Here is a 24077-nt window from a genome sequence, read left to right as displayed (position 1 = left end):
TTTTATTTATTTTTCAAAGAAAGGTTTAGGGTTTATGTTCTAAAATTGAATCATAACTTAATGACTATCAGGATATGGATATGCTAAAACAAGGCATTCTAAACCCAAACTGACCATTGGATTTGAATGTTTCCCTATTGAACGAGTGAGGATAAATCTCTAGTTATCCATATGCATTTACTTCAATTCCCTTGATATTTTAATCATTTAAAAATTTAAAAATAAATTAATAAAATAATATCGATTTTTGAATCACAGGGTTCCCAATTCAAACAAGATTTTCAAAGAATTGAATTTATTTTACTTAGTCAGTCAAGAAATCAACACTCCCTTTCAAGCCGGTTTAAAAACGTCTTTCAGTGCCAGCTTGCTTGCTTTTGTTTAATTCTCAAATCCCAAAAAATCTCTTATGCTGTCTTTCTCAAAATCATCTCTCATGTTGTCTTTAGTTCAAATGTCTGCACCGTGCACGTTCCTTCAAATCACTCTCCTATCTAATTTCAAAATATTAAAAAAAAAAATGGGTTTCCCAATTTCATTATGTTTTAGTTGTCATTTTAAAAGAAAAACAAAAACAAAAAGGAAGAGAAATAGATATTGCTACGTTGTCGTAACAATATACCATAACAAATACAGTGCTTTGCTTTAAATGGGTATAAAGTTACTTTGATTGAACTAATTGAACTATCAATTTTCTCTTTATAATTTAAATTAAAAATTTATTTTAAAATTAGTTAAATGTAATGGATCAAACAGTCAAGTCTTCAATAAGGTTAGCGCCACTTTATCTTTTCAATTAGTGATTATTTCAGGAGAGATAACATACCTATCTTAAAAAAAAATGATTGTAATAATATAAACAAGTTGAGTAGATGAAATCAAGGCTTATCATAGCCTTATACTTGTGTTTTCATTGCTCAGCATACCTACAAGAAATAAAAATACTATTAGTATACAACTTTGTTATATGTTGTTTTTTGTATTACAATTAGCCTTTAAATAAACCTATCTCAGCCCCAGGCTGGCTCCTGATGTAGGAGCCATAAATTTGTTTCCCTATTTTGCTTCGTAAAGAATCTTCACAAACACCATAGGAAAAAAAATTAGATGGTGAAAGAAGAGAAGTTCAGTGTGGATGCCGGAGCTGGAGAAACAATACGACCGGATTTATACTATTAGAATCATTAAAACCAGCGCCTTCGACCACTGGCAGCTCTAAGCTGCATCATGAGTTGCTCTCGCTGATCTTCTACTTCAGCATATTTGAGGCTCATGTGGGAGTATCGTTCCCGTAGTTCTTTCAGCTCTTTCTCGAGTGCTGATGTCTGGCAATCACATCCGTCTTTTCTTGCATCCCCTTCTGGACCAGGCGAATGGAAACTTACTTCTTTCGTTAACAAACTGCACGCAAGCAAAATATGTAAAGACTGTTAGCCTTTGAATGTCTGCAGTAGAATCTGATGTCTTCTTGATTCTAAAATATTCTGATAAGGTGGTTCACTTTCTGTAAGAATGAGTGAAAGGTTGAAATCATGTATGCAAAACTATTTAGTGAGAATAAGCAATCCTGCTAGTCCGATACCCCACTTTCTCATAATGGTTATGATGATTATTTCCCCCGCCTCCGTTTTCTTGCCAAAGCAACTAAGGAGCATACAAACAGTTTGACGTGTACTTCCCGAGATAATAGGGGTAACCTAATATTCCACTGTCCAAGAAGAAAGAAAAGCGAGAGCTTCGTTTCTAGGGTTTGGGGTGCAAAAATTCTAGTTATCATATTTAAGCCAATCAGAATATTTAGTTTTGAGGCATGACACGAGGTTTTGATTTTTTATCCAGCTCTCTTATCGTATTCATATATCATGGTGCAAAGAATCCGGAAATCTAAGTTATATAACTCATCCTTTCATCATGATACAAATTCATAGACCTCTGAACAATGACTTAATTGAAAAAGTACATGGCTGCAAGACAATGGTAATAGCACGGCATGAAACAGAAAATGTAATGTAAGGAATGGAACGTGAAGAATATGTAATTGGAATTCCTTGTTTACTAAAATGGAAACAAGTGTATCATATTTCAGATGCTATATTTAAGAACGAAAAAAAAAATCGACATTACGGGGTTAGAAAATCTACCACTTTTGGACCTACCTCTTAAGCTGTGCTTTATACATGTCATTTGCCTCTAAAGCTTCTGCAAGTTCATTTTCAAGATTCTGAATTTTTGACAAAAGTTCTGCTCCTGAAACTTGAGAAGTCTCATTATTGCAGTTTTGATTGTTATCAACCTGAAAGGAAAAAACAAGAGACAGAAACATAAGATCAGACCACCTTTGCAAACAATTGATTGCCCGATCTAAGAGATTATGATTAACATGAATTTAAAATAAAAAACAACCTGTGTGTGATTTTCATCTATATGTTGCTGTACTTGGTCCGTTTCACTGAATAGCTTCTCACTTGATGATAGGTTATCCTTCTCTTCTATGTTCTGCTATTTTAGAAGCAAAGAGAACGTTATAAACCTATTTTGAGCTTATTTTTTAATGAATTCAAGTACATATGAGAGAGAAAATCCCAAACAACAACTGTCTATTGATGATAAACCTACGAGGGTCAGGGTTATGCTAAAGAAGAGACTCACAGTCTTGGGGCTGTTTTGATCCTGTTTTATCTGCTTCAGTTCCTCTTCAAGGCCTTGGGCTTTCTTCAGGCAGTCATCTTTCTCCTCCTCAAGCTTCTTTATCTTCCTCTGGAGTTGGCTATTTTCTCTTCTAATTTGGGCCAGCTCATTTTTCAGTGCAGCTTCCTGAGTTCCCAAGGCTTCTCTTGCAGTTAAATCACCCTGCAGCCGGAGGACCTTTTCTTCGAGGGCCACTTTCCTACGTCTGCAAGCATCTAGCTCGGAAACAGCTTGCTGACTGTTAGAGACTTTCTCGGCTAAAAGGGTTCTTTCAACTTTGAGTTCTTCATAGTCTCTGGATAACATTTGGAAAGAAGCTTCCAGCCTTTCATTTTCAAACTTGGATTCACTGATTGTTTTTTTAAGATCTAAAATTTCATCCTGAAGGACCATTGTTTTCTGCAATTGGACCTTAAGGCTGGAAATTTCTTCTGCCAACTGCTGATTCTCATACTCAGAAGCTTTGAGTTTCAGTTCGAGCCCTCTAACAGTGCCTTTTAGTTTGTCTTCATTGGATTTGACATCTTCCAATAAATCTAATAGTTTTTCATGGTCAGCCATCAATATTTCCTGTTTTTGCTTTGCAGAAGCTAGCTCTTCCTTAAGTTCCTGTGTCTCAGTTTCAGACTCCACCTGAAATGTATTGAGTTTACCGTCAGATAATTTAAGCTTTCCTTGAAGATCTTGTAGAGCAGCTTCAAGCATGGCTTTATCTGCACGTAAATGAGAAACTTCAAGCACAGCTTCGTATGCTGTTTTCTCCTTTTCATCCTGGGTAGCAGATATTTGTTCAGTGAGGTGAGCAACCTCTCTTTGGAGGTTTTCGACTTCAGCTGTCTTCTCCAAGTACTTTTGATTTAACAGGTTCTCTTCAAGAACAAGTTTTTCCTTCTGCTTCTTGTTCTCTTCAAGAAGTGCTTCTAGCTCCAAATTAAGGGCTCTCTCTTTTGAGGCTATTTCTTCAAGCATTGAGGAGTACTTTTCTTCCAAAGCTTCAACTTCGCTAGTCATATTAGAAAAAACTTTTTCAGATTCCTTCAGTTCTGCTTCCAAGACTGCACAATGCTCATTTAATTCCGCCTTTCGCTTCCGTAATTCTCTATTTGCTTTCTGAAGCACACTACATTCTTCAATAAGACTTTCAGTGGTAGCTTGCAGTTTGGGGTTCGCAACTTTGAGATACTCGCATTCTTCTTGAACTTCTAACCACCGCTTTTGCATCTCTTCCATCTTCTGTCTCATGTCAACCTTTTGTGCTTCTATTTCATTTTCCAATCTTGTTATCTCTCCCTTAAGTTCCATTGCTTGAGATTCTGAATTTTGTAGTTCCAGACGGTGAGATTCTCTCTCATCAGTCAAATACCTTAATTGTGCTTCCAAACCACTGATCCGTTCTGATAATTGTAGATTTTCTTCTTCTAGTTCAGATAGATGAACTTCCAATTCCTGCTTGCCACTTTCAAGCTCTTCAGATTTCTTTACAAGTATCTTGTTGGTTGAAATTTGGGAATCCATATTGCTATTAAGTACCATCATTTTGCTCCGCAAATCATCCAAGCATTTGGCAGTAACAGCACCTTCCCCAAGCATGATTTCTATGTTTTCCTCCAACTGGATTTTCTCCTTTTGAAGAGAAGAAACCTGAGCTTCTAACTCCTTTTGGTGATGTCTTAAAGCCACAAGCTCATCTTCCTTTAGCAAATTGTCGGATTTAAGCTTCCCTATCTCAGATATCTTGTCTGACAATTGCTTTCCTAGATCACTTGCCTCTTTACTATATCCACCAATACCAACAGTACCTTCTCTGAAGAATTGTTTTAGCTGGACAAAATTCTTCAAGATAATCTCAACTTGCTGCTTTTGACTTGTCGAATTTTTACTTTTCAAAATCTCTGAGTCGTCAAAATCAGTTCCCTCAGGACGCTTTAAGTCCGCTAAAGAAAGTTGAATCTGTTCATCTAACTCAGCAAGCAATGTAGAGATTTCAATGGCATCAGGTGATTCAGAAATACTGGATTCTTTACTCTGAATTTCTGTCTGCTGGTAATGCTGTAATTGTTGTTGCAGTGTGACAATTTCATTCTCCTGTTCGTCTGCTCTGGCAAAATACTTGGAGAGTTCATCATCAAGATAAGAAGTTTTCTCCTTGAAAGCTTCCAGCTGGAGCTCTAGGTCAGCACATCGATTTCCAAGAACTACAGATTGACTCTGTAAATGATCAGCAGAAGGTACTTCTGGTTCATGCCTAGAAAAAGAGTTCTTTCCTGGATGATCAGGTAAAAGAGAATTAGTGGTGGTGCTATGATCTCTGCTTGATTCTTTGAGCTTAAAATGAAGTTCCAGATTTTCATCAGTAAGCTCGTTGCAATCTCTCTCAAGTTCCTGCACCTTCAGTTTTAGATCTTCAATTTCTTTGATTAGATTAGAATTACCTTCTTTTTCAGAATTCATTTCCTTTAAACCTTGAACATCAGGAGCTTCGGACAATTTCATTTCCAAATTAATGATTGTTTCCTCTTTTTCAGCTAATTTGCGGTTCCATTCAGCTTCACAATCCATCAGAGATTGTCTCCTCAGAGCTTGTTCGGTCTCCGTTTCATGGTTCTTTTCTTCCAGAGTTTTCTCCAGAGCCTGAATAGTGCTTTCCAATTTCCCATGTGATTCCTGCAGCAGCTGAAATTGGATCTCTAGATTCCTGTTCTCTGCAAGCAAATCTCGACTTCTTTGTTCAACAATATCACTTTCCCCATCAGAATCAGAAGACTTTCTGGTCTGTTTAGCAGCTGAAAGGTTATCAATTTCCACTTTCTGCTTTTCTATAGTTTCTTCCAGCTCTTGAAGAATGGAAACAAGCTCAATATTTGATTCTTGGGTTTTCTTCAACTGTAAGGCCAAATTAGCATTTTCCTCTCTCTGAAACCTTATCTCCTCTTCCAGCTCCTTTTGAACATTGCCATTATTTTTAGTCTGGAACTTCAAATTGTTTGCAGCAGCCTGTTTCATCTGTGACTCCTCCAACAAGATCTTTACTTCTTTGATCTCCTGCTTCAAGCAATCACATTCTGCCTGTGATGCTGAAAGTGCTGCCTCAAGACTTTTTTGATGTTTGGAAAGGTCAAGAAATTCCTTCTGAGAATTTTCCAAATCAATCATCAACTTTCGAGCGTTTTGCTCCCACATCCTAGCTTCTGCTCGAAGCTCCCCAATTGTAATTTCTGCAGCTTCCATGAGATCTTTAGATGAACCAGTATTGCGTAGTGGAGAAGAGGGAACAAGACGTGAAGCCCGATTCAAGTCCTCCCTGTGGTTATGAGGATGGCCTCCGGAGCTGGAGACCTTTGGAGCGACAGAGGAGTGGTTTGACCTGGAAGAGTCATTAAAAGAATAGGATCCACTTGGAGTACTAGTTTGAGAACCAGTTGAATCTTGTCTTCCGATTAGATTGCTCATAACCCCATTATGAGGGGAGAAATTTTCTCTGTAGGAACCATCCAGGGAGTCAAAGCTATTCCGTGAATCTGATGCTGACAAACTTGGCTCCTGAACAGAAATGAGAAGGTTTCATCAGCCTCAAAAAAGATGGTTCAGAGGAAATTAATGAAAATGCTTGTCACACAGTTTAAGTTTTAGGTTCTAGATTGCTTGTAGGTCTTTGCACACTACAGGCTACTACAAGTGTTTCTCTAATTCGTGTACTTTCAGCTATATTGATTTCTTTTTCACAAGTTTGAGTTGACACCATAGAAGACTGGATATGTAGAATTTTTAGACTAACTTCAGCAGTAATATGTTTCATAGCATGTATCGCAGCAGCCTACATCTTAACAGGCTGGCATAATTTCATAGTTGCATGAAGCCCTGGGTATCAATGCAAGCAATCTAGAAAAATGCGTAGAAAGTAAAGTTCGTAAACAATGAACATACGACCATGCCAAAACATCAACAAGAAAAGAAGCCCGTCCTTTAGATGAACCAAGTGTTATAGTATCTTATATTATCTATAAGTAATGAACTGATAATACAAGTTGATATATGTATGTACGCATATAATCACCTAAAATGGTATACATGCCTATATATATATATATATATCAATTATCAATACCTAAGCATTTTAATTATATTCACATAAAATTACAGAACTAGTTGAAAGAAACACAATTGCAGAAAGGGAAGTTGACCAAATAAAGTCTGAACATATCCTGAAAGGACCTAGGAATTATATCAAGGGACCATACCCTACTTGACAATTCTCCAGGATGAAGAGTACCCTCAAAATGATTACTAGAAGAAGATCCAACACTCCTGGCATATGTACCATCAGATGCATCGGATTTGTTTTCCAAGTCATCATTTTCCAGAGATGCATCCTCTAAATTCAAATCTGCATCTTTCCATTGCTCATCCCTTTAAAACATGCAGTAGCATTTTTCAGAATCATATATAAACCGAATGCCACAAAGTGTAAGGTTTCATGCAAAATGGCAAACCTGCGTTTTTCTTTTGGTGTCAAGCACTGAATTTTAACCTGCAGAGAATCATCAAATGTTAACAATAACATTAAAGAAAGGTGAATGATTGAGCTTCTCTTCCTAAATGAAAACATGTAACTGAGAGAGAAGATAAATACATAACTTTGACAAAGGCAAGTTCATTGACCAGAAACCATGGTTTGGATAATAAATTCCCAAAACCGGCAACAAAATTATCTGAATAAGCTTAAGTAATATTGAATCAATTTCAACATAATAATTCCTCCATCAAAATTAACTTTAAGCTATAACTAATTTTCTCTCCATGGATAAATTTCAGTGTAAGAGACACTGCAAATATGTATCATCCACTAGTGTTAATATGGAATGTAACGTGTCTAATCTTTAAGCAATAAAATTACAATTTGGCAACAAAAACAACATACAGTGGCAGCAAGCAGTTCAAATGCACAAGCTAGTTTATCTTGTTCCATCTATTGAAAAGAGAATTCTCCTTTCAAAATTGGGAAGAAAGTGTTTTTAACTTTTATGAAAAAGAAAAAAAAAAGACTGTTAGGCACTTAAACAAGAATAAACTTTGGATCTCACCTGTAATACTGTCCCATGGTTACATTTCTTTAATGGTAATGAAAGAGGAATTGAATTTTTTGAACTTATGTAGTTTGCAAGGTTAATTGTTGCCTCTCCAAGGAAGCCGGATCTAGATGATCCCTACAATAAAATCAGTTTAAATTGATTATTATCACACTAACATAAGTCAAATCCACAACAATAAATAAAACTTCACAAAAGATCAAGGCAAGCACCATACCATGGCAACAACAAGCTTAAATAAGCATTCATCAAGCACTTTTGATGTATCACCTCGAGCAATCCAAATAGACTCTGAAAAGCTCTCTGTCCATCGACAATTTCCATTCCGCACCAATGCTTTGTTTGACTTGTTCACAGTTTTGCCAGTATCGGCAGAAATAATTGACACAAAAAGCTTGTCCCATCCTTTTGGAACCTTCAAGAATTCAATAATCCAAAATTGTATCAAGAATCACCTCGGTACAACTAGCAACTTAACTAGACAACAACAAGCCCTTAGATAAGAAAAAAGTTAAAAAAAAAAAAAAATCATGCATCTAAAACTTTGGCCCGAAGAATGAATGAACATGTTAAGAAAGAAAACCTAAACCTCAAATGAAATGTTACTTTTGCTACTTGCTTTTATACTCTTTGCCTATAGGTTCCTTAAAATTTGTTAAGACATGAAAGGCAGAGTCAAAACATATATGCACTATGTTGCCTTAGGCATTGGTATAGATATATGACCTCCAAAGACCGGAAAACTTAAAAATTCTGAATATTATCTGACACTCACACCCGAGTCTAACTAATATATTATACATCTGTTTTTTTTTTTTTTTCAAAATAAGCAAGTGTGAAAGAAGTCAAGCCATTGGTGGGAATAGGCTCACTATGATATAAGAGGTTTTTAATTTTTATTTAAATTATTCTTATTTTCTTTCTTTTTTATACATTCTTATTATCTTTTTCCTTACAAAAGTAAATCACACTTAGCATAAATAATGCCCGAAAAGAAACTAGTATAATAAATCGAAAATTTGTCCTCACATTTTATCTTTTTTATTAGAAAACAAATAATCGTCATTAAATCAAGACTAATCTCAATAAAATTTAAGAAAAAAAATTCTCAAATTATATCAAAATATTCCACAATTTCCGATTCACCATTAGTTAGTATTTTACCGGCTCAATTTCACAAGTGCAAACCGCAAATAGAAATGAAGTTAACGTATAAAATGAAAGGCACTATGTAAGTCAAAACGGAAGCGTCCACAGATATTTTTTTTGTTCGAAGCGTCAACAGATCTGACTAAAAGAAAATCTAAACCAAAAATGTAGCCGTTCTTACTGCATATCATAGATCTTCATATACGGAAATTAGAATCTAATTACATAAAAGATCATCAATAAATCGAGAATTTCGAAAAAGAAAAAGGTCTATGATTAGTAACTTTCCACATACTCACTCAGAAATGAACTAATAGAAATGAAAAAGCATCACCAAACTCGCCATTCAGCCATGATAATAATTGAAAGAACACACCAAAATCTGCCGCGAGTCGACAGTGAAAATGTAAGTTTGAAAAAGGAAACTTAATGAGAAAAAACAACGAAAAAAATGAAAGAAGTAAAGTTTTTGCGATGAAACAGCGGATTCAATTTTAACATTACAATGAAGTAATAGTTCAAACACTGAATAATATGATTAGCTTGGAAGAGAGATACCTGATTAGCTTGGAAGCTGGAGAACTTGAAATCGAACCTCTCACCAGATTTATCAGACTTTTGCTTATGTAATCTGAACATATTTTCCTTCTTTGTTGCTCAAATTTTATTCTCTGTTTCAGGTTTTTTTTCTATATTTATGGAAAAAATTTCTTGGCGTTGAAGAAAATTTAGCCAAAAAAAAGGAGGAAGAAAAAAAAAAAAAACAGCTTCAGTTTTTCACATGGCCTTTCTCAGAGGGGCCAAAAGCGTTAGCTGTGATTTTGTTTTGAAGCATGAAGGATGTTTCTTTTGAAAGCTTTATTTATTTACCTGCTCTGAGATTTGTCTGTGTTTTATTGACGAAATCATCCCTCCAACTTTTTAAATTTATTTTAATACCCTTCTTCTCTTACATTCCATTTGGCATTTTTAGTTTGTCCGGCTGCACACTTTCAATTTTTTTTTTTGGATAATTAAACATTTATTCTTTTTATGTCAAACTAAATAATGTTTTGAAATTATTGCATAATATTATAACAATAACTTAGCTAATTATTGGATTAGATTGGATCCAAATGTTAATTATTTCTTTTTATAAAGAAAAGTTAATTATTATTAGTAAAATTTGATTGATCTCCAAATGTCTAATTTGATTCTTGAAATTTGTCTTGAGACATTTTTAACTTAACTTTTGGTCAAATAATTGGGTATTTGTTGTACCATACCATTATCTAAGGCAAGTTATTAAAATTTAATCCTAATTTTGGATAAATAATTGTTAGGGATCGACCCGTATAAATAAATAAAAAGTAAAAGTGAAAGAAGAACGAATATAAATATTTTACGTGAAAAACCCTTAAAAAAGGAAAAATTATGGGTAAAGGAGTTTTTAGCTTTTCGCTTAAATGAATAAGTGAACAAGAGTACAATATGAAGAGAATAAACTTAAATGTACTAAACATACAAACTCAAACCCTAAAAATCCTAACTCAAGAACAAAAGTCTCATCATAGTTACTACAAAAACTCTCACAATAACTCATCTGCAACTATATCTTGTTACCCCTAAAAAAAAGCCCATGTTGATTGACGTATCTAAATCAGGGTTACAAAAGGCCCTTTATATATGCTAAGATTAAAGGTCAATCATACTAAAATATCCCTGAAATAATCAGAGACTAACTGAGAGAAGAAATCCTGCTTGAAGTCTAAAACACGGTTGCTAAATAGGAGAACATGTCGTGACGTTGCAACGTCCCCATTCGCGTCCTCACAACGTCGGCAGTCTTTCTACTCTTCTTCTGTCACTCGTGGGTTCTTGTCTAGTGTACCTATAACGTGGCCGATAAATGCGAGGCACACACCACAATAATAGAAGAAAAGAAAGATGAGAAAAAAAAAAGAAACATATTTATTTGAAGAATTAAAAATTAGTAAAAAAAATAAAATAATATTAAATTTGATTGAAAAGGGTGAAAAGAAAAGAAAAAGATTGATTGTAATGAATTTTTCAATTATAACGTTTTCATAAATTAAAATCAAAATGTTGGTTAAAAGCTGGTAAGTTTTTTCAGATCAGCATTTAATTCACACATTAACAATTTTCAACCATATTTCACATTAACACTCTTAGTGATTTTACCTTTTTAATTAAGTTTTAAATGTTTTAATTTGAATTTTATTTTTTAATTTAATGAAAACTTTAAATTTATTCCCTCTATTTAAATTTGTCAAAATTAGTCATGGTGCTTTATAAAATTTAAGAAACCGATATAGTTGTCGATAAACTTGTGAACTTGAACTATTGATTTTTGCTAATTTCTTGCATGTAATTTGTTAAATTGTTTATTCGCAAGTCCGTGAATAACAGAAAGATTTAACAATGTTAAATTAACTGGACTAACTTCTTAATTTTCACAAGTTACAAGGATAAACTCTTAACCAATTAAAGGGACTACCTATGTTCATCAGATTCAAAGGAGTAGTTTTGATTGACATTTTGCATTTAATGTTTCATGAGATTACTAGTCAAATTAGGGCTTCCATTTTTTAATTAGTATCAAGGGTGAAGTTAAAATTTATAAAATTTTATTGGGTCGAATTTGTTCTCAAAAGGCTTAAATTAAATTATTAATTAATGGGAGGAACTAAAGATGTTATTTTCCCATTTAACTAAGTAGTGCCAAAGTACCTGTCCCTAGCTAATCCCTTGATATTTTATTTGTTTGGTCAATAAGCTAAGCCCTTGATTAGTGTACTAAAAGACAAAGTCTTATATTTATAATTTAATATTGCATTAAATTGAATACTTTAGTAAATTAAGTGGAGTTAGACTTAAATATCTAATAAATTCATCAATTTTAATAAAAATACCAAAATTTATTAACACATTTTTGCTCTAATCTAAGTCATCAAAATCTAGAAACTTTATCACATCAAGAAGTATAAAAATAGCATTAAAAGGCAATTTGAAGTGTAAGATTCGGACATATGTGTATTTAATTTTTATTTTTATTTGAAATATTATCATTTATATAATTTATTTTTAATATCTATTAAACATAATTTTTAATATGAATACTTTGATTTTCTGTGTGAATTTTGATTTCGCATAATTTTCATAAAGGTTTAAATTTTGTTAGTAATCCTTATACTTTATAAAAATTATTGATTTAGTCATTGTACTTTTCAAATTTTAAATTTTCAGTCATAGCCAAAAGATAATTATTAAATTCATTAAGTTAAGTTCTGCTATTTTCAAAATCTGATATGGAAAACATGTTATCATATGTGTAATGTTATGTTAACTTATTATTTTCACATATTAGTCATTAAAAATTTCAGTTAATAGATTAACGATTGTCATTTGTGTCAAGATTGAAATTTCAAAATTCAAAAACCATAGGGGCTTATAATGATCGAGTTGGAGAACATGAACTAAATATACAATTGTATGTACAATATAAGATTATTAATTGAATTTAATCAAAAGGATTTAATTGCTACTATTTGGGTCAAGATTAAATTTTCAAAAATTGAAAAGTACAGGGACTAAAATTATAAAATACAATGACTAAATTTGACCAAATTAAAGTATAGAAACTAAATCCATAACTTTTGCATATAGGGACTACAAACATAATTTAACTTTTTATAAACTATTGACTAAACCTGTTCACAGGTTAAATTATTCGTCCAAGCAAGAATATCCTCTTGAAATTTGAGAAGGTTTAGACAAAATATTAAACCTAAAAATCTGACAATTTAATTGCTATTGTTTTAAGTTTATTATATGTTATTTTTTATTTTATATATTATATGATCTATATCTTATGAAAATTAAATATAAGGGTTAGTATTTGGTACACTTGGTAGTGCTTTTTTATTCCACAAGTAGTGTTAAAAATTATCATGTGTCTTTAATTTTTAAATGTTTATTTTTTAATATTTTACTTTACCAATATTGAACACTTGTTAATCCCTTTGATCCTACTTATAAAAATATTTTTCCTAAATATAATATGCTATAATATAATATTAAAAATATGTTAAATTCTTTCAAAAAATTAATACAAAACAATGGTAGTAAAAGGTATGTATACTTATTTAAAAAATGGCTCGTCTAAACGGGTTTAAGTTAGCTATTAAAAAATATAAGTAAATTTGGATAAAATTTTAGACTTATATTTTAAGTTGAGCTTGGACAATTATACATGTCATTAATACCGAGCATAAGAATGGCCCGAATCAATCTATAAACATCTCTATTATTAACACCATTATTGATGTGATAGAATTTTATGTTCAATTATTACAGACACAAACAATAGTTTTTGTATTTGAAATTTAATTTTTATTTATTTATCAAAATATGCTTAAGGAAAAGCTCTTTCTTAGAATGTTTTTTTCAACGTTATTTTGATACTCATAAATATCAAGTTTAATGTTGTTAATTGAGTTACCAAAATTTTCATGTCCCTTGAAATTAGGACAATTATTTTGAAATGATTAAAGCATCTCAGAAACTCACGTGGAATATTAAAATTTAAAATTTAATAATATAACTTAATTTTTAACGGATGTAAATAATATTTCAACGAAAAGTGTCGAGTTTATTGCATAAATTTTAAAAAAATTGATCATAATATTTAACTGATTATTTGAAAGAGAAACAGGAATTTAAAGAAAATCCTAACATAACTCTAATTCTAAAACTTATAAATAGCGTATTGAATTTGGTAGTTTTTCATAGAAAACCTAAAACATTCATCCTCTACATTTTATACTGCTATATATTTAAGTTTTTTGAACTTCAAAATTCTAACCATACCGTAATGATTGTCTTTTTATTAAGATCAAAATGACACGTTCTTAAAATGTAGCAATATTAGAGGTATTCTCCAATGGCTCGTTGTCACAGTAATATAAGAATAAATCTATCTAATGACTAAATCATTCCTTTGTTAAAAAAATTAGTTTAGAAAATTGTATTTTCAGATACAATGAAAGTTATTTTTTTTTTAAATCGAGCTGTTTGATATCTATAACAATAAATTTTTATCGAAATATATATGTATTTTATACGAGACGACTAAATCAATCCTAACTTTCTATCGAACAATCTTCTCTACTATTCTTGAATTAGAAACTATTTTACGTGTGAACCTATAAATATTTTCAATATATTTAAACATATTTAAAGATTCAAAGCTTTCCCAGAAGTAAATATTTACACTACTTTTATTTTGGCCATGCCTTAGGTTATTAGTGAGTGTGACACTAGAAGGATATGGTGGACTTAATCTAATAAACCAATAACCCCACATGGGGATACTCACTTCATTACAAAGAATGAAGGAAGAAAAAACAAATACATGTTATTAAGAGAATGAGTTGATTAAATGAAACTTTATGAAAATTAAGTATTTTGGACAATGACTTGGGAAAAATATTATTTTAGATTATAAAGGATATAATTAATTAGTGATAAAAATATAATTATTATTTTAAAAATTAAATTTATTACATGTTTCATTAGGTAAGTGAAAAGGAAGACTCACCTTCCTATATATATATATATTTTAATAAGTAAATCTTTGTTTATCTAAATTCTAAAGGAAGTAAAATTTTGCTACAATGTATTGCAGCAGTGACAATGATTAAAACCCACCATCAATAAGTAGAAACAAAGCAAATAAAAACAACTTACTCATTTGTCTATTTCCCAATCAACCACCATCAAGTAGTTTAAGGAATCTCAAAATTAGTTCAAGGAAAATAATTTATGCCTTATATTAATTTTATTATAAGTTTTTATTGTATTTGTTATTTTTGATATAATATCTAAAACTATCCATAGTCCCTCCCCAACTTTTAAACAGGAGGATAATAAACTTTAGCGCATTTGAACCTATGTCCTCTTACACTGGCAATAATTTCGATGCCATTCGAGTTAATACTCAATCAGCCTAATATTAAAGTTTTGACTAAACATTTCTTTATTGGAAGAATTCTCATTAAAATGAAAATATTAATTGAGATGTTTAAACATACAAACAAAAATAATTGATTATAGGTCTTCACGGTGAAAGTTTGATATCTCATGTTCTAATTAGGTCTCATTCAACGTAAATGTGTGAGTTTTTTTTTCAAATCTATTCTAATTAGTTAGTTAGTTAGAGTTAATAGTTATTCAATTTAATGTTTACAATAATTTAGTTAGTTAGGCTTTGGCTATGAGAACTTTGAGATCTCATGTTCCAGTTTCATTATGTATAAATGTGTGAATTCTCTTCTAGAATCAAAATATATTTTTATCATTTATTAATTTATGGTTTCATCATTTTTAAAGGGATTAGACAAAAAAAAATTCATTTTTAGAGGGAGCCAACGTGCAATTTAAAATTTCAATTATTTAAGAAAAACTAATTTGAATAGTTTTCTTCTTTTCAGATGCCAAGGCACATCTGAATTAGAGGTGATCATGGGTTGGGCTATTCGGCCCGGCCCGAAGGCCCGTTCGAAAAATGGGAGGGTTCGGGTAAAAATATAGGCCTGAAATAAAGGTTTGAGCAAAAAAAAAGGTCCGTTTAGAAAATGGGCCAGGCCTTAGGTAAAACGCTTTTGGGTCGGGCCCGAATTATATACTAAATAATTTTTTATTTTAAATCATATTTACTTTTTTATTTTCAATTTTAATATAACCACTTTTTATTATATTTTTAATTTGTGTATTATTTTAAGAATTATTTTAGTCTCATTTTTATTTATTTCTTGTTTTAATATTTGTTTTATGTTTTTAAATGTACTTGACTTATTATATTTTTATTTTTTATTTAATGAAATAAGCTAAAAAAATTTAATATGAGCTAGGCCGGGCTTAGACTTCTCAATTTTACTTTGGGCCGGGTTTGGACAAATTTTCTGGCCCATATTTCGTGCTGGGTCGGGCTCAAGCCTAGAAACGGGCCTAAAATTTTATCTAGCCCAGTCGATGATCACCTCTAACTCTGAATTATATGTATAATAATAATTGATTCCATGGTGAATAAGTCAGCAAGCCAGAATTAGAAAAAAATTAAATTAGTCTCTTTCAATAAAAATTATAAAATAATTTAAAATAATTTTCAAAAATTCAAAATAATTTGTAAATTTAAAAATATTTATAAAAATTCCAAAATTTATATTTTTAAAAATTATAATATTTTTTAAAAAATTTAAAGAATATATAAAGAAAGTTAAAATTTTAAAAATTTTCTAAAATAATAATTTTGGGACATAAAGTATCTAAATTTTTTTTTGTTTTGAAAAAATTTCAAATATATATAGTTTCAAATTTATGTGCTCAAACATGAAATGACTTATAGTGTAACAAGATTTCAATTTGAAATGTTTAATTTTTTAATTTAACTCGGACAATTTCACTAGATTTGATTTGATTCGACTCGAATTTTATTTTACTTGACTCGATTCGAAAAAAAATTCAAATCGAGTTAGGATGGTAAAATAAATCTCATAAGCTCAATATTTATTTACTAGATTCGGTCGAACTCTCACCCTTAAATTTGGTCATTGGTATGATATGGCATTATGAGATTGTGTCGTGTCATCACCTAAATTTTTTAATAAAAATTTATAATATTTTAGGTGATAATGTGGTACAACATGAACTAAAATTGAAAAATGTTGTCAAATTTTAAGATTATCACAAATAAAAATATTTAGAGACTAAGAAAAAGTTACAAAGTTAAAAGGAGTAAATATTGTTTTATCCTAAAATAATTTATAAAAGATGATAGCCCAATTGGTATTTTACTTAAAAAAAATATTTAAATGAGATTTTTTAAGGGAAAGCTAGTCTCATTGTTCTCTAGGTTAAATAAAATGTTTTATCTGCCGGTTGTGTTTTAGTTTAATTGACATAGATAATGTTGTCAATGTAGGAGGATGTAGGTTTGAATATGTTGAAGCGCATTATCTTTCTATTTATGAGTTAGGGAGGGATTATAAGTAGTTCTAAGCATTGTGTCAAAAATAACATATATAATTCAAACTTATAATGAGATTATTAAAAAAAAAAATTAATCCATCAAAGGAAAGATGGTTTCAAAGGACCATATGCTTTAAATTGAAGTGTTTGTGGGAATGCAATACATTTGCAAGCAAATTGAGATCCATGCAAGCAATCAGTATATTGTCGACAAACAAGAGTAGTGCCACAAAGTCATGACCAGTGTCATATGTAAACAAAGTAGGTTCAAAGATAGATTGTTGAAAACCGTATATAACAACATTATGAAAGGTATTGAACCATTATGGTAATGACAAGCCATTCTTTGTTGCCTTGAGGTAAATCCATATAGACTTCTTCATCCAGTGATCCTTTAAGGAATGCATTTTAAGGTCCAACTGGGTGAGGTGCCAATCACGAATTGCTGCCAATAATGCTAAGAATACCTTAAAAGATATCATGTTTGCCATGGGAGAATGTTACCATATTGTCTACACTTCCCTCCTGTCACTAAACATTCTAGCATTGCCAGTAGCATGTGTCTTGATTTTATAGATCCATATGCAGCCAATGGGATGCTTACCCTCTGGTAGTAGCACAATTGACCAGGTTTGTTGCTCTTTTATGTCTTGAATTTCGATATTTATTGCCTCTCATGCCAAGCAAGAACCTACTGTTTTATAAAATAACTATCCCCTACGCATCATCTTGAAGCAAAGATGTAAACAACATTAGAGCAAAGGAAGAACCATTGTGACCCTGAATGAGGGCACCGACATCCGCTTTACTCGGATTATCGAGTTTAAACCATCCATTACGTGGGAGTTTCCAGGAGACTAGGACAAAGTTGAAAAACTCTTTGCTGTTCGTAAGCATTTCCTAGCACCCTTGAACAAAACACTCTAACTAAGGGTCTACTCTGATTGAAGACCAGAGTATTTCGGCATAACCAAATTTCCCATAATGTAAAATTAAATAGAACGAACTAAGGGATTTGGGGATTTTTCACCCAAATGTATTGACTGAATCAATTTTCACTATTTTTTATATTTAATGAAATTTTTAATCAAATTAGATGAATCAGTCAAATCGAAAATTAGTGGTCTAATCAGTTTGACCACCGGTTTGGTTTTGAAAACCTCGGTTAATACTTTAAAGACTTAATTAAAATATTTTAAAGTTTGAAGACTAAATTAGAATCAAAACCATAATTTTGGGGACGTATAATGGAATTAACCCTTAAAACTAAATGTTACCCCAAGTATAGGTTCCACGCACTAGCCCTAGCAAACAAAGCCCATCCCTGGAAATTCAAAAAAAAGAACAGAAAAGAAAAGAACCCTCAAAGATGAGCACGTATATGAGTCGCTTGTTTCCAAAATCTAATTCCAGCATGTTGTTATGTAGTGGACAAGCCATTAAAGCTGAAGTTTTACGCTTAAGGGAACAAACGTTGTTGGTTGATGCAGGGATTGGGAGCCCTAGGATTTGTACCCAAGACGAGACCACATTAACCGGATCGGCAATCAATCGATTTGAGGATAAGGTGGGATTCTTCGATAAAGGAGTGGGCGGCGGTGAATCACTGGTGAGAAAGCGGTTTTTGGAGAGATTCTTCGTCGATTTAGTGAGCGGTGAATCGATCGCCAAAGAGCGAGCTGCCGTTAGGTTTAACGATTTGTTGGGATCGAGATCACTGGACGTGGTCGCCGGCGAGCCGACTCTTCTTAATCCACGGAGGTTCAGGCAAACCCTAGTTTGGCAAGAATTGAATAAGCATTGGCGAAACAATTCGAAGGTCAAGGGCTTTTTTATTGATAAAGTGAGAGGTGGTTATTCAGTAGCCATAGCAGGCTACGTTGCTTTTCTTCCGTACAGTCGTTTTGGGAGAAAAATGGTCAGGGATTCAGATAAAGATCGATTCACCATTGAACGCATTGACCCCAAAAGAGGAGTCTTGTGGTGTTCTAAGTAATTGGAAATTAGACCTAGGGTTTCAGGTTTTTGTTAGGGTTATAAGACGTGTCTTTTGAATGCCTATGTTGTTTTAACTGGCTTTAAAAATAATTACTTTTGATACTTTGAGAAATACTCGAGACTTAGATTATTGAAATTTGAGATTTGAATGGTTTTGACTGGGATTTTCATTGCTCTTTTTCTTGAATGTTTATCTTAAGATCATTTAATTTGCTCTACATCAAGTAGGAAGAAGCAGGGATCTGCTATAGCTAATGCAGATATCCACTCAGACCAATTACTGGTAATATATTCTTTGTTCAATGATCTAATTTATATGATACATCACTGAATGTGTGTATGGATGCCACACAAGATAGCTAAGTCAACTTGCTAGATATTATAGTCTAACTTTACAGGATTCTTAGGAGCAGCCAATCTACATAAAGATGTTTCTGCGTAAGTTTTCGAAGTACTAGATTGGAATTGCACTTATCAAGCTGGTTTAGTTAGAGGAGGGAAATTTGGTGAAAGAAACTGTTGCTAAATGCAATACCTGACGCCATAAAAAACCTTGGGTTTGGTTTTCAATCATGTTGCAGCATGGCACTGGCAGGAACTAGGAAGGTATTCTTAATTTGGTGTATGGTATGATGTTCAATGATTGACTGTTAGCTGGAGTCTTAGTAGCCAATTTCTTGTCTTGAAATTTCTTATTGATATGTGATGGAACTTGGAAGGTATGAGAGAATAACCGAGTACTGTGAAAGGGAGCAAATGCTTTACTTTATCCTGTTAATAAGTTTTTGTTTTGGAAATTGGTGATTTGGGGGTGTTTGGGGATGGTTTGAAGGTGAATTTGCTTACTCTGTTTTACCTTCAACCCTCGCTTCACATTATTTGTGTTTAAATGAGAAAAGAACATGTCCCATGACTAAGAAGATCTGTTTTTGCTTTTGTTATGGTCTCTTCAAGTATAATAGTATCGACTTTAGAGTTTGTAATTTTTGACTGTTAAGTTTCTCTTTTAAATAGGTTTCATTTTTACCAATAGCTGAAAAAAGTTTTTGAAGAAACAATACAAAGAGGCAAAGGAGATATAATTTACTTGTGGCATACTTTGACGTTTGATGGTGGGAATGCAGGAATTGGTGATGCGCTTGTGATATGGTCAATGTGTGATATGTTCAGTCCTGGACATTTGCTGGTTTGTTTCTCTAAATAACAGTTGACATGTGATTATTTAGCATAGTAGGTGATGAATTCATCGGACATGTCTTAGATTAATGCCAAGAGTTCCACTTTAATTTTCTATGAGTTTGAGTGAGGGTCTTTTGCTTGCCATCATCTTATCATGTTTTGCACATATACAGATTATTTCTTCCTAAACTTCTGATATCTCTGAGAATTGAGCCTAATGCTTGGCTGCGTTGTAAGGTTTAAGAAAAAATGAAGTTTGTCATATATATATATATATATATATATATATGCTTTTACTTGAGATGACAAAGCTTTCAACTGAACTTGGCTTCAACCTGTTAGCTTTGCTGGGATGAGGCTCCATTTGCCTTTAAAACCAAAATTTTAATTTCTTGGGAGAACAAAATACATCATATTCTTTTCTTATATTTAGAGCGATTTTATTTAAATAATTGAGGATGAAATTCCCATATCTATAAAATAATACTCGTCATTAAGTCAATGATGGCCAAGTAGTTATATGGTAAAAATTAAACACGTAATAGTAAATAAAAAATCAGCATATTTTGGAGGTAAGTAATAAAAATAAAATTTTAATACCAAATTAGATTCATGTATGATTAGGAATCGAATTTGTTTAAAGCAATTGTACTAATGTTAAATTAAATTTGGGTAAATTATCAAAGTAGTTATTTTTGTTTTCTTTAGGTTACATTTTAGTGACATATTTTTAAAATATTACATTTTAATCACTTACGTTAACGTATTGTAACATTTTAGTCACCGAGCCATTAATTGCCGTTACCTATGTAACAGTAAGCTGATGTGACACGTTTAATCATCATTTCAAATAAAGTTTTTAGGTTAAAATTATACAATTAGTTTCCATATTTTTTCGTTTTAAGTAATTTAATTTTTTTCTTTTATATTCTTTTAACTTTCTGTTATTTTCCATTCTCTTTTACTTCTTCCTCTATTTTCCTCCATTCTTCATCTCTTTTAACCTAAAAAAAAAAAATTAAATTGCTCAAAACGAAAAAAAGGACCAATTGTATAATTTAACGTAAAATTTTCGTTTAAAATGATATTTAACGCGCTATGTTAGCTTACTGTTACACCGTTAATGATAATTAATGCTCAGTGACTAAAATGTTATAATACGATAAATTAAGTAACTAAAACTTTTTAATAGTTTACCTTGATAAACAATAATTGGTTAGATGCTTTTGCCTTATATTATTGTAGCCAAATTTAGCATATTATTTTCACATGGTTCAGCATATAATATAGAAAAAAAATTATAGTGGTGCCAGCTGTAACTTTTTAATCAAATAAAAAATTGGTGTCGGTAAATGGCCAAAACTCAAAAAGATATATTTTTATTCCCCAAAAGTGGTATACGTCATTTGATGTCCATATCTTATTTTTTTTAAATATTAGTATAAAATGAGTATTAATATCATACGATTTATAAAATAATACAATGGTATCAGTTATTTAGTGACCATATAACCTAAAAATTATTTTTAATATATTTTATGTGGATTATTTTAAGTAATTTAGATGATTATTTTTAACTTAAATTATTTTTATAAATAATTAACTTTTTGGATTATTTAGGTAAAATAGACATTATTTTCACATGGTTGGAATATAAGAAGATTGAGGTGTTTCCCTCATTTTATTTATGTTTATTACAATGTGTTGATTTGGTTGATAAAATTATTAGATATTGTGATTTTTTTTCTTTTGGTGTTTGGTATCAAATATTGAAATTTGGAGGGTGAGAGTCACACTCATTTCACGTCCATCCAGACTTTTTATTTATTTATATAGAAAATCACAATTACCCAAAAAAATATGTAAAAACTATTACTATACAACTTGGATTCAAATAAGGGTGAGTTTTGATGGGTGATTGAGTGCAGTACAGTGTGATAAGTTTAGTTTATTTTTTGTCTCACGTTATAGTATTTAATCTTATCGTCACCGTTATTTTTATATTAACCACGAGTAACTGTCCATCCAAATTCACCCCAAGAATAGATTGATATATTAGTCTTGTTCAACAGTTAGTTTTATAATTTTTTAAAGGGTTAATGTACTATTTGTTTCTTAAAGTTATACCTAATTATCACTTTGATATCTAAAGAATTTTTTTTTTCAATTTAGTACCTAAAGTTTTCAAATGTCAAACACGTTATTCTAGTCGTCATCCAATTTTATGTTTTTTTTCTCAAAATAAATGCAAAAAAATCAGAAAATAGCAAAAAGAAATCAGGTAAATATCAAAGAAAATTAAAAGTTAAAGAAAAACTATAAAACTTCTCCAGAATTTAAAAAACATAGAGAAAGTTCAAAAGGAAAAGAAAAAATCATTAAAATAAAGAAAAAGAAACATGAAATAATATGAATATATAAATATCTATAATACCTTTTAATCACTTTAAATATTTTTCTATTTTTCTAAAATTTTATTTTTTTCACGATGAAAAATTAAAAGAAAAATTACAAACATTATGAAAAATTTCCAAAATTGTCAAAAAATATTTTTTAAGTACAGTATATGAAATTAGTTTTTTCAAGGCTGGTCAATGCTCAAGAAATAAATTAAAATTGTAAACTTTACAGGTTGTTTATATTTATTTTCAATCACTTTTAATTCGAAATTGGAGTTGTCATTGCCATAAATTCCCATATTGATGAATATACATTTGCCATAATTTTCTTCAATCAACCTTTTTCATTTGAAATTTGAGTTCATTTTGAATTTAATTATTTTAAATTTAGTTACTTTCAAGTTTTATTAATTATGTATAGCGACATCGATGAACCACAGAAGTTATAGGCCATGGTGATTGTTCAATTGCGGACTTAAAATTTTGTATAGTACGACTATGGATTATGTCTGTGGAGTTTTTTTTTTACACAATACTTAGAATTATTTATAGTCCCTCTTAACTCATAAATAGGAAGATAATGGGTTTCAGTGCATTTAAACTCACGTCCTCATGTATTGGCAACAATGCCCATATCAATTGAGCTAAAACTTAATCGACATTAGTTGATTTATTTTAATTTGAAGAATTACAAGTTTGATTGTAAAAAAAATAAATAAAGTTAAAGTACAGTGGTGAGATTATTTGTCATTTGAATGAATTTTTTTGAATTACATATAAACTTTTATTTCTTTAGAGAAACTTTCACCTTTAATTACTTATAAGAATTGTGATAATTATAATAATTATTTTTTAAAAATAAGCGACAAGTAAATTTTGGGCGCAAATAGTAAATTAACCTTTTTTTAACTTTATTTTTAATTTCTATAAACTTTAATTAATTAATTAATTGTTGTTTGAGCCATCGGTAAAATTGAAAATAGGTGCGAATATGGTTACATTGTCTAGTAGGGAAATTTAAAATAACAAATATAAATAAGGGTAAATTAATGAAATAGTCATTTTTATTTGTCTTAGATTATACTTGTAACACCCCATAACCCCAAAACATCCGGAAGAGAGTTATGGAGCATTATCGGAGTTTACAGAATAATTACACACAATTTCATTTACTTTCTTATGTTCATGTCAAAACTGTCTTCTTGAGTAACAGTCACTAAAATATTTATATCTAGATTTACGAAACTCCAAATTAAGTTCCGTTAATTTTTCTTAAAACTAGACTCATATACCTTTCTACCATAAAATTTTCAGAATTTTTGGTTTAGTCAATTAGTACAGTTTATTCCTCAAAGTTACCCCTGATCTGCTGTTTGACAGTTTCGACCTTTCTTTACTAAAATTTAATTATCTCATAGCACAGAACTTGGATGATGTTCCCGTTTATTTCTCTTGAAAATAGACTCATTAAAGATTCTAAGCATATAAATTATAGCCTGTAATTATTTTTATACAATTTTTAATGATTTTCCCAATTCAGAATAGGGAA

The 24077-nt window shown here is 31.0% G+C and overlaps 2 protein-coding genes and 1 long non-coding RNA gene across 4 annotated transcripts; 2 read left to right on the top strand and 1 right to left on the bottom strand.

The window, feature by feature from the left end:
- Positions 1–831: 831 nt before the first annotated feature.
- Positions 832–9787, bottom strand: LOC108489052 (uncharacterized). 2 transcript variants are annotated; one of them, XM_017793300.2, is made up of 9 exons: positions 9483–9787; positions 7993–8190; positions 7770–7892; positions 7179–7216; positions 6927–7095; positions 2650–6228; positions 2404–2499; positions 2157–2293; positions 832–1401 (listed from the first exon to the last, which is right to left on the bottom strand). In XM_017793300.2, exons 1-9 carry the CDS (start codon positions 9561–9563, stop codon positions 1185–1187), a joined length of 4638 nt encoding a protein of 1545 aa, XP_017648789.1. In that variant the 5' UTR covers positions 9564–9787; the 3' UTR covers positions 832–1184. The 2 variants fall into 2 exon arrangements, with proteins under 2 accessions (XP_017648789.1, XP_017648790.1); XM_017793301.2 differs by having other exon boundaries at positions 2404–2496.
- Positions 9788–18226: 8439 nt separating this feature from the next.
- LOC108487424 (ribosomal protein S1, mitochondrial-like) lies at positions 18227–19114 on the top strand. The gene has a single exon (XM_017791767.2). It carries the CDS (start codon positions 18322–18324, stop codon positions 18946–18948), a length of 627 nt encoding a protein of 208 aa, XP_017647256.2. The 5' UTR covers positions 18227–18321; the 3' UTR covers positions 18949–19114.
- Positions 19115–19244: 130 nt separating this feature from the next.
- Positions 19245–20347, top strand: LOC128282540 (uncharacterized). The gene is made up of 2 exons (XR_008272843.1): positions 19245–19556; positions 19965–20347. It is a non-coding gene; the product is annotated as an uncharacterized LOC128282540 (long non-coding RNA).
- The last annotated feature ends 3730 nt before the right edge of the window (positions 20348–24077 follow it).

This window comes from Gossypium arboreum, chromosome 10, assembly GCF_025698485.1.
Source record: "Gossypium arboreum isolate Shixiya-1 chromosome 10, ASM2569848v2, whole genome shotgun sequence".
Classification (NCBI taxonomy): domain Eukaryota; kingdom Viridiplantae; phylum Streptophyta; class Magnoliopsida; order Malvales; family Malvaceae; genus Gossypium; species Gossypium arboreum.
The sequence above is the reverse complement of the archived record's forward strand: the minus strand, read 5'-3'. Positions and strand labels throughout refer to the sequence as shown.

Coding starts and splice junctions, on each gene's coding strand:
- LOC108489052 (XM_017793300.2), bottom strand. CDS start 9,563: ATGTTCAGATTACATAAGCAAAAGTCTGATAAATCTGGTGAGAGGTTC. Junction 8,191..9,482: donor CCAGCTTCCAAGCTAATCAG/GTATCTCTCTTC, acceptor GAATTCTTGAAG/GTTCCAAAAGGATGGGACAA. Junction 7,096..7,178: donor ACACCAAAAGAAAAACGCAG/GTTTGCCATTTT, acceptor CATGTTTTAAAG/GGATGAGCAATGGAAAGATG.
- LOC108487424 (XM_017791767.2), top strand. CDS start 18,322: ATGAGCACGTATATGAGTCGCTTGTTTCCAAAATCTAATTCCAGCATG.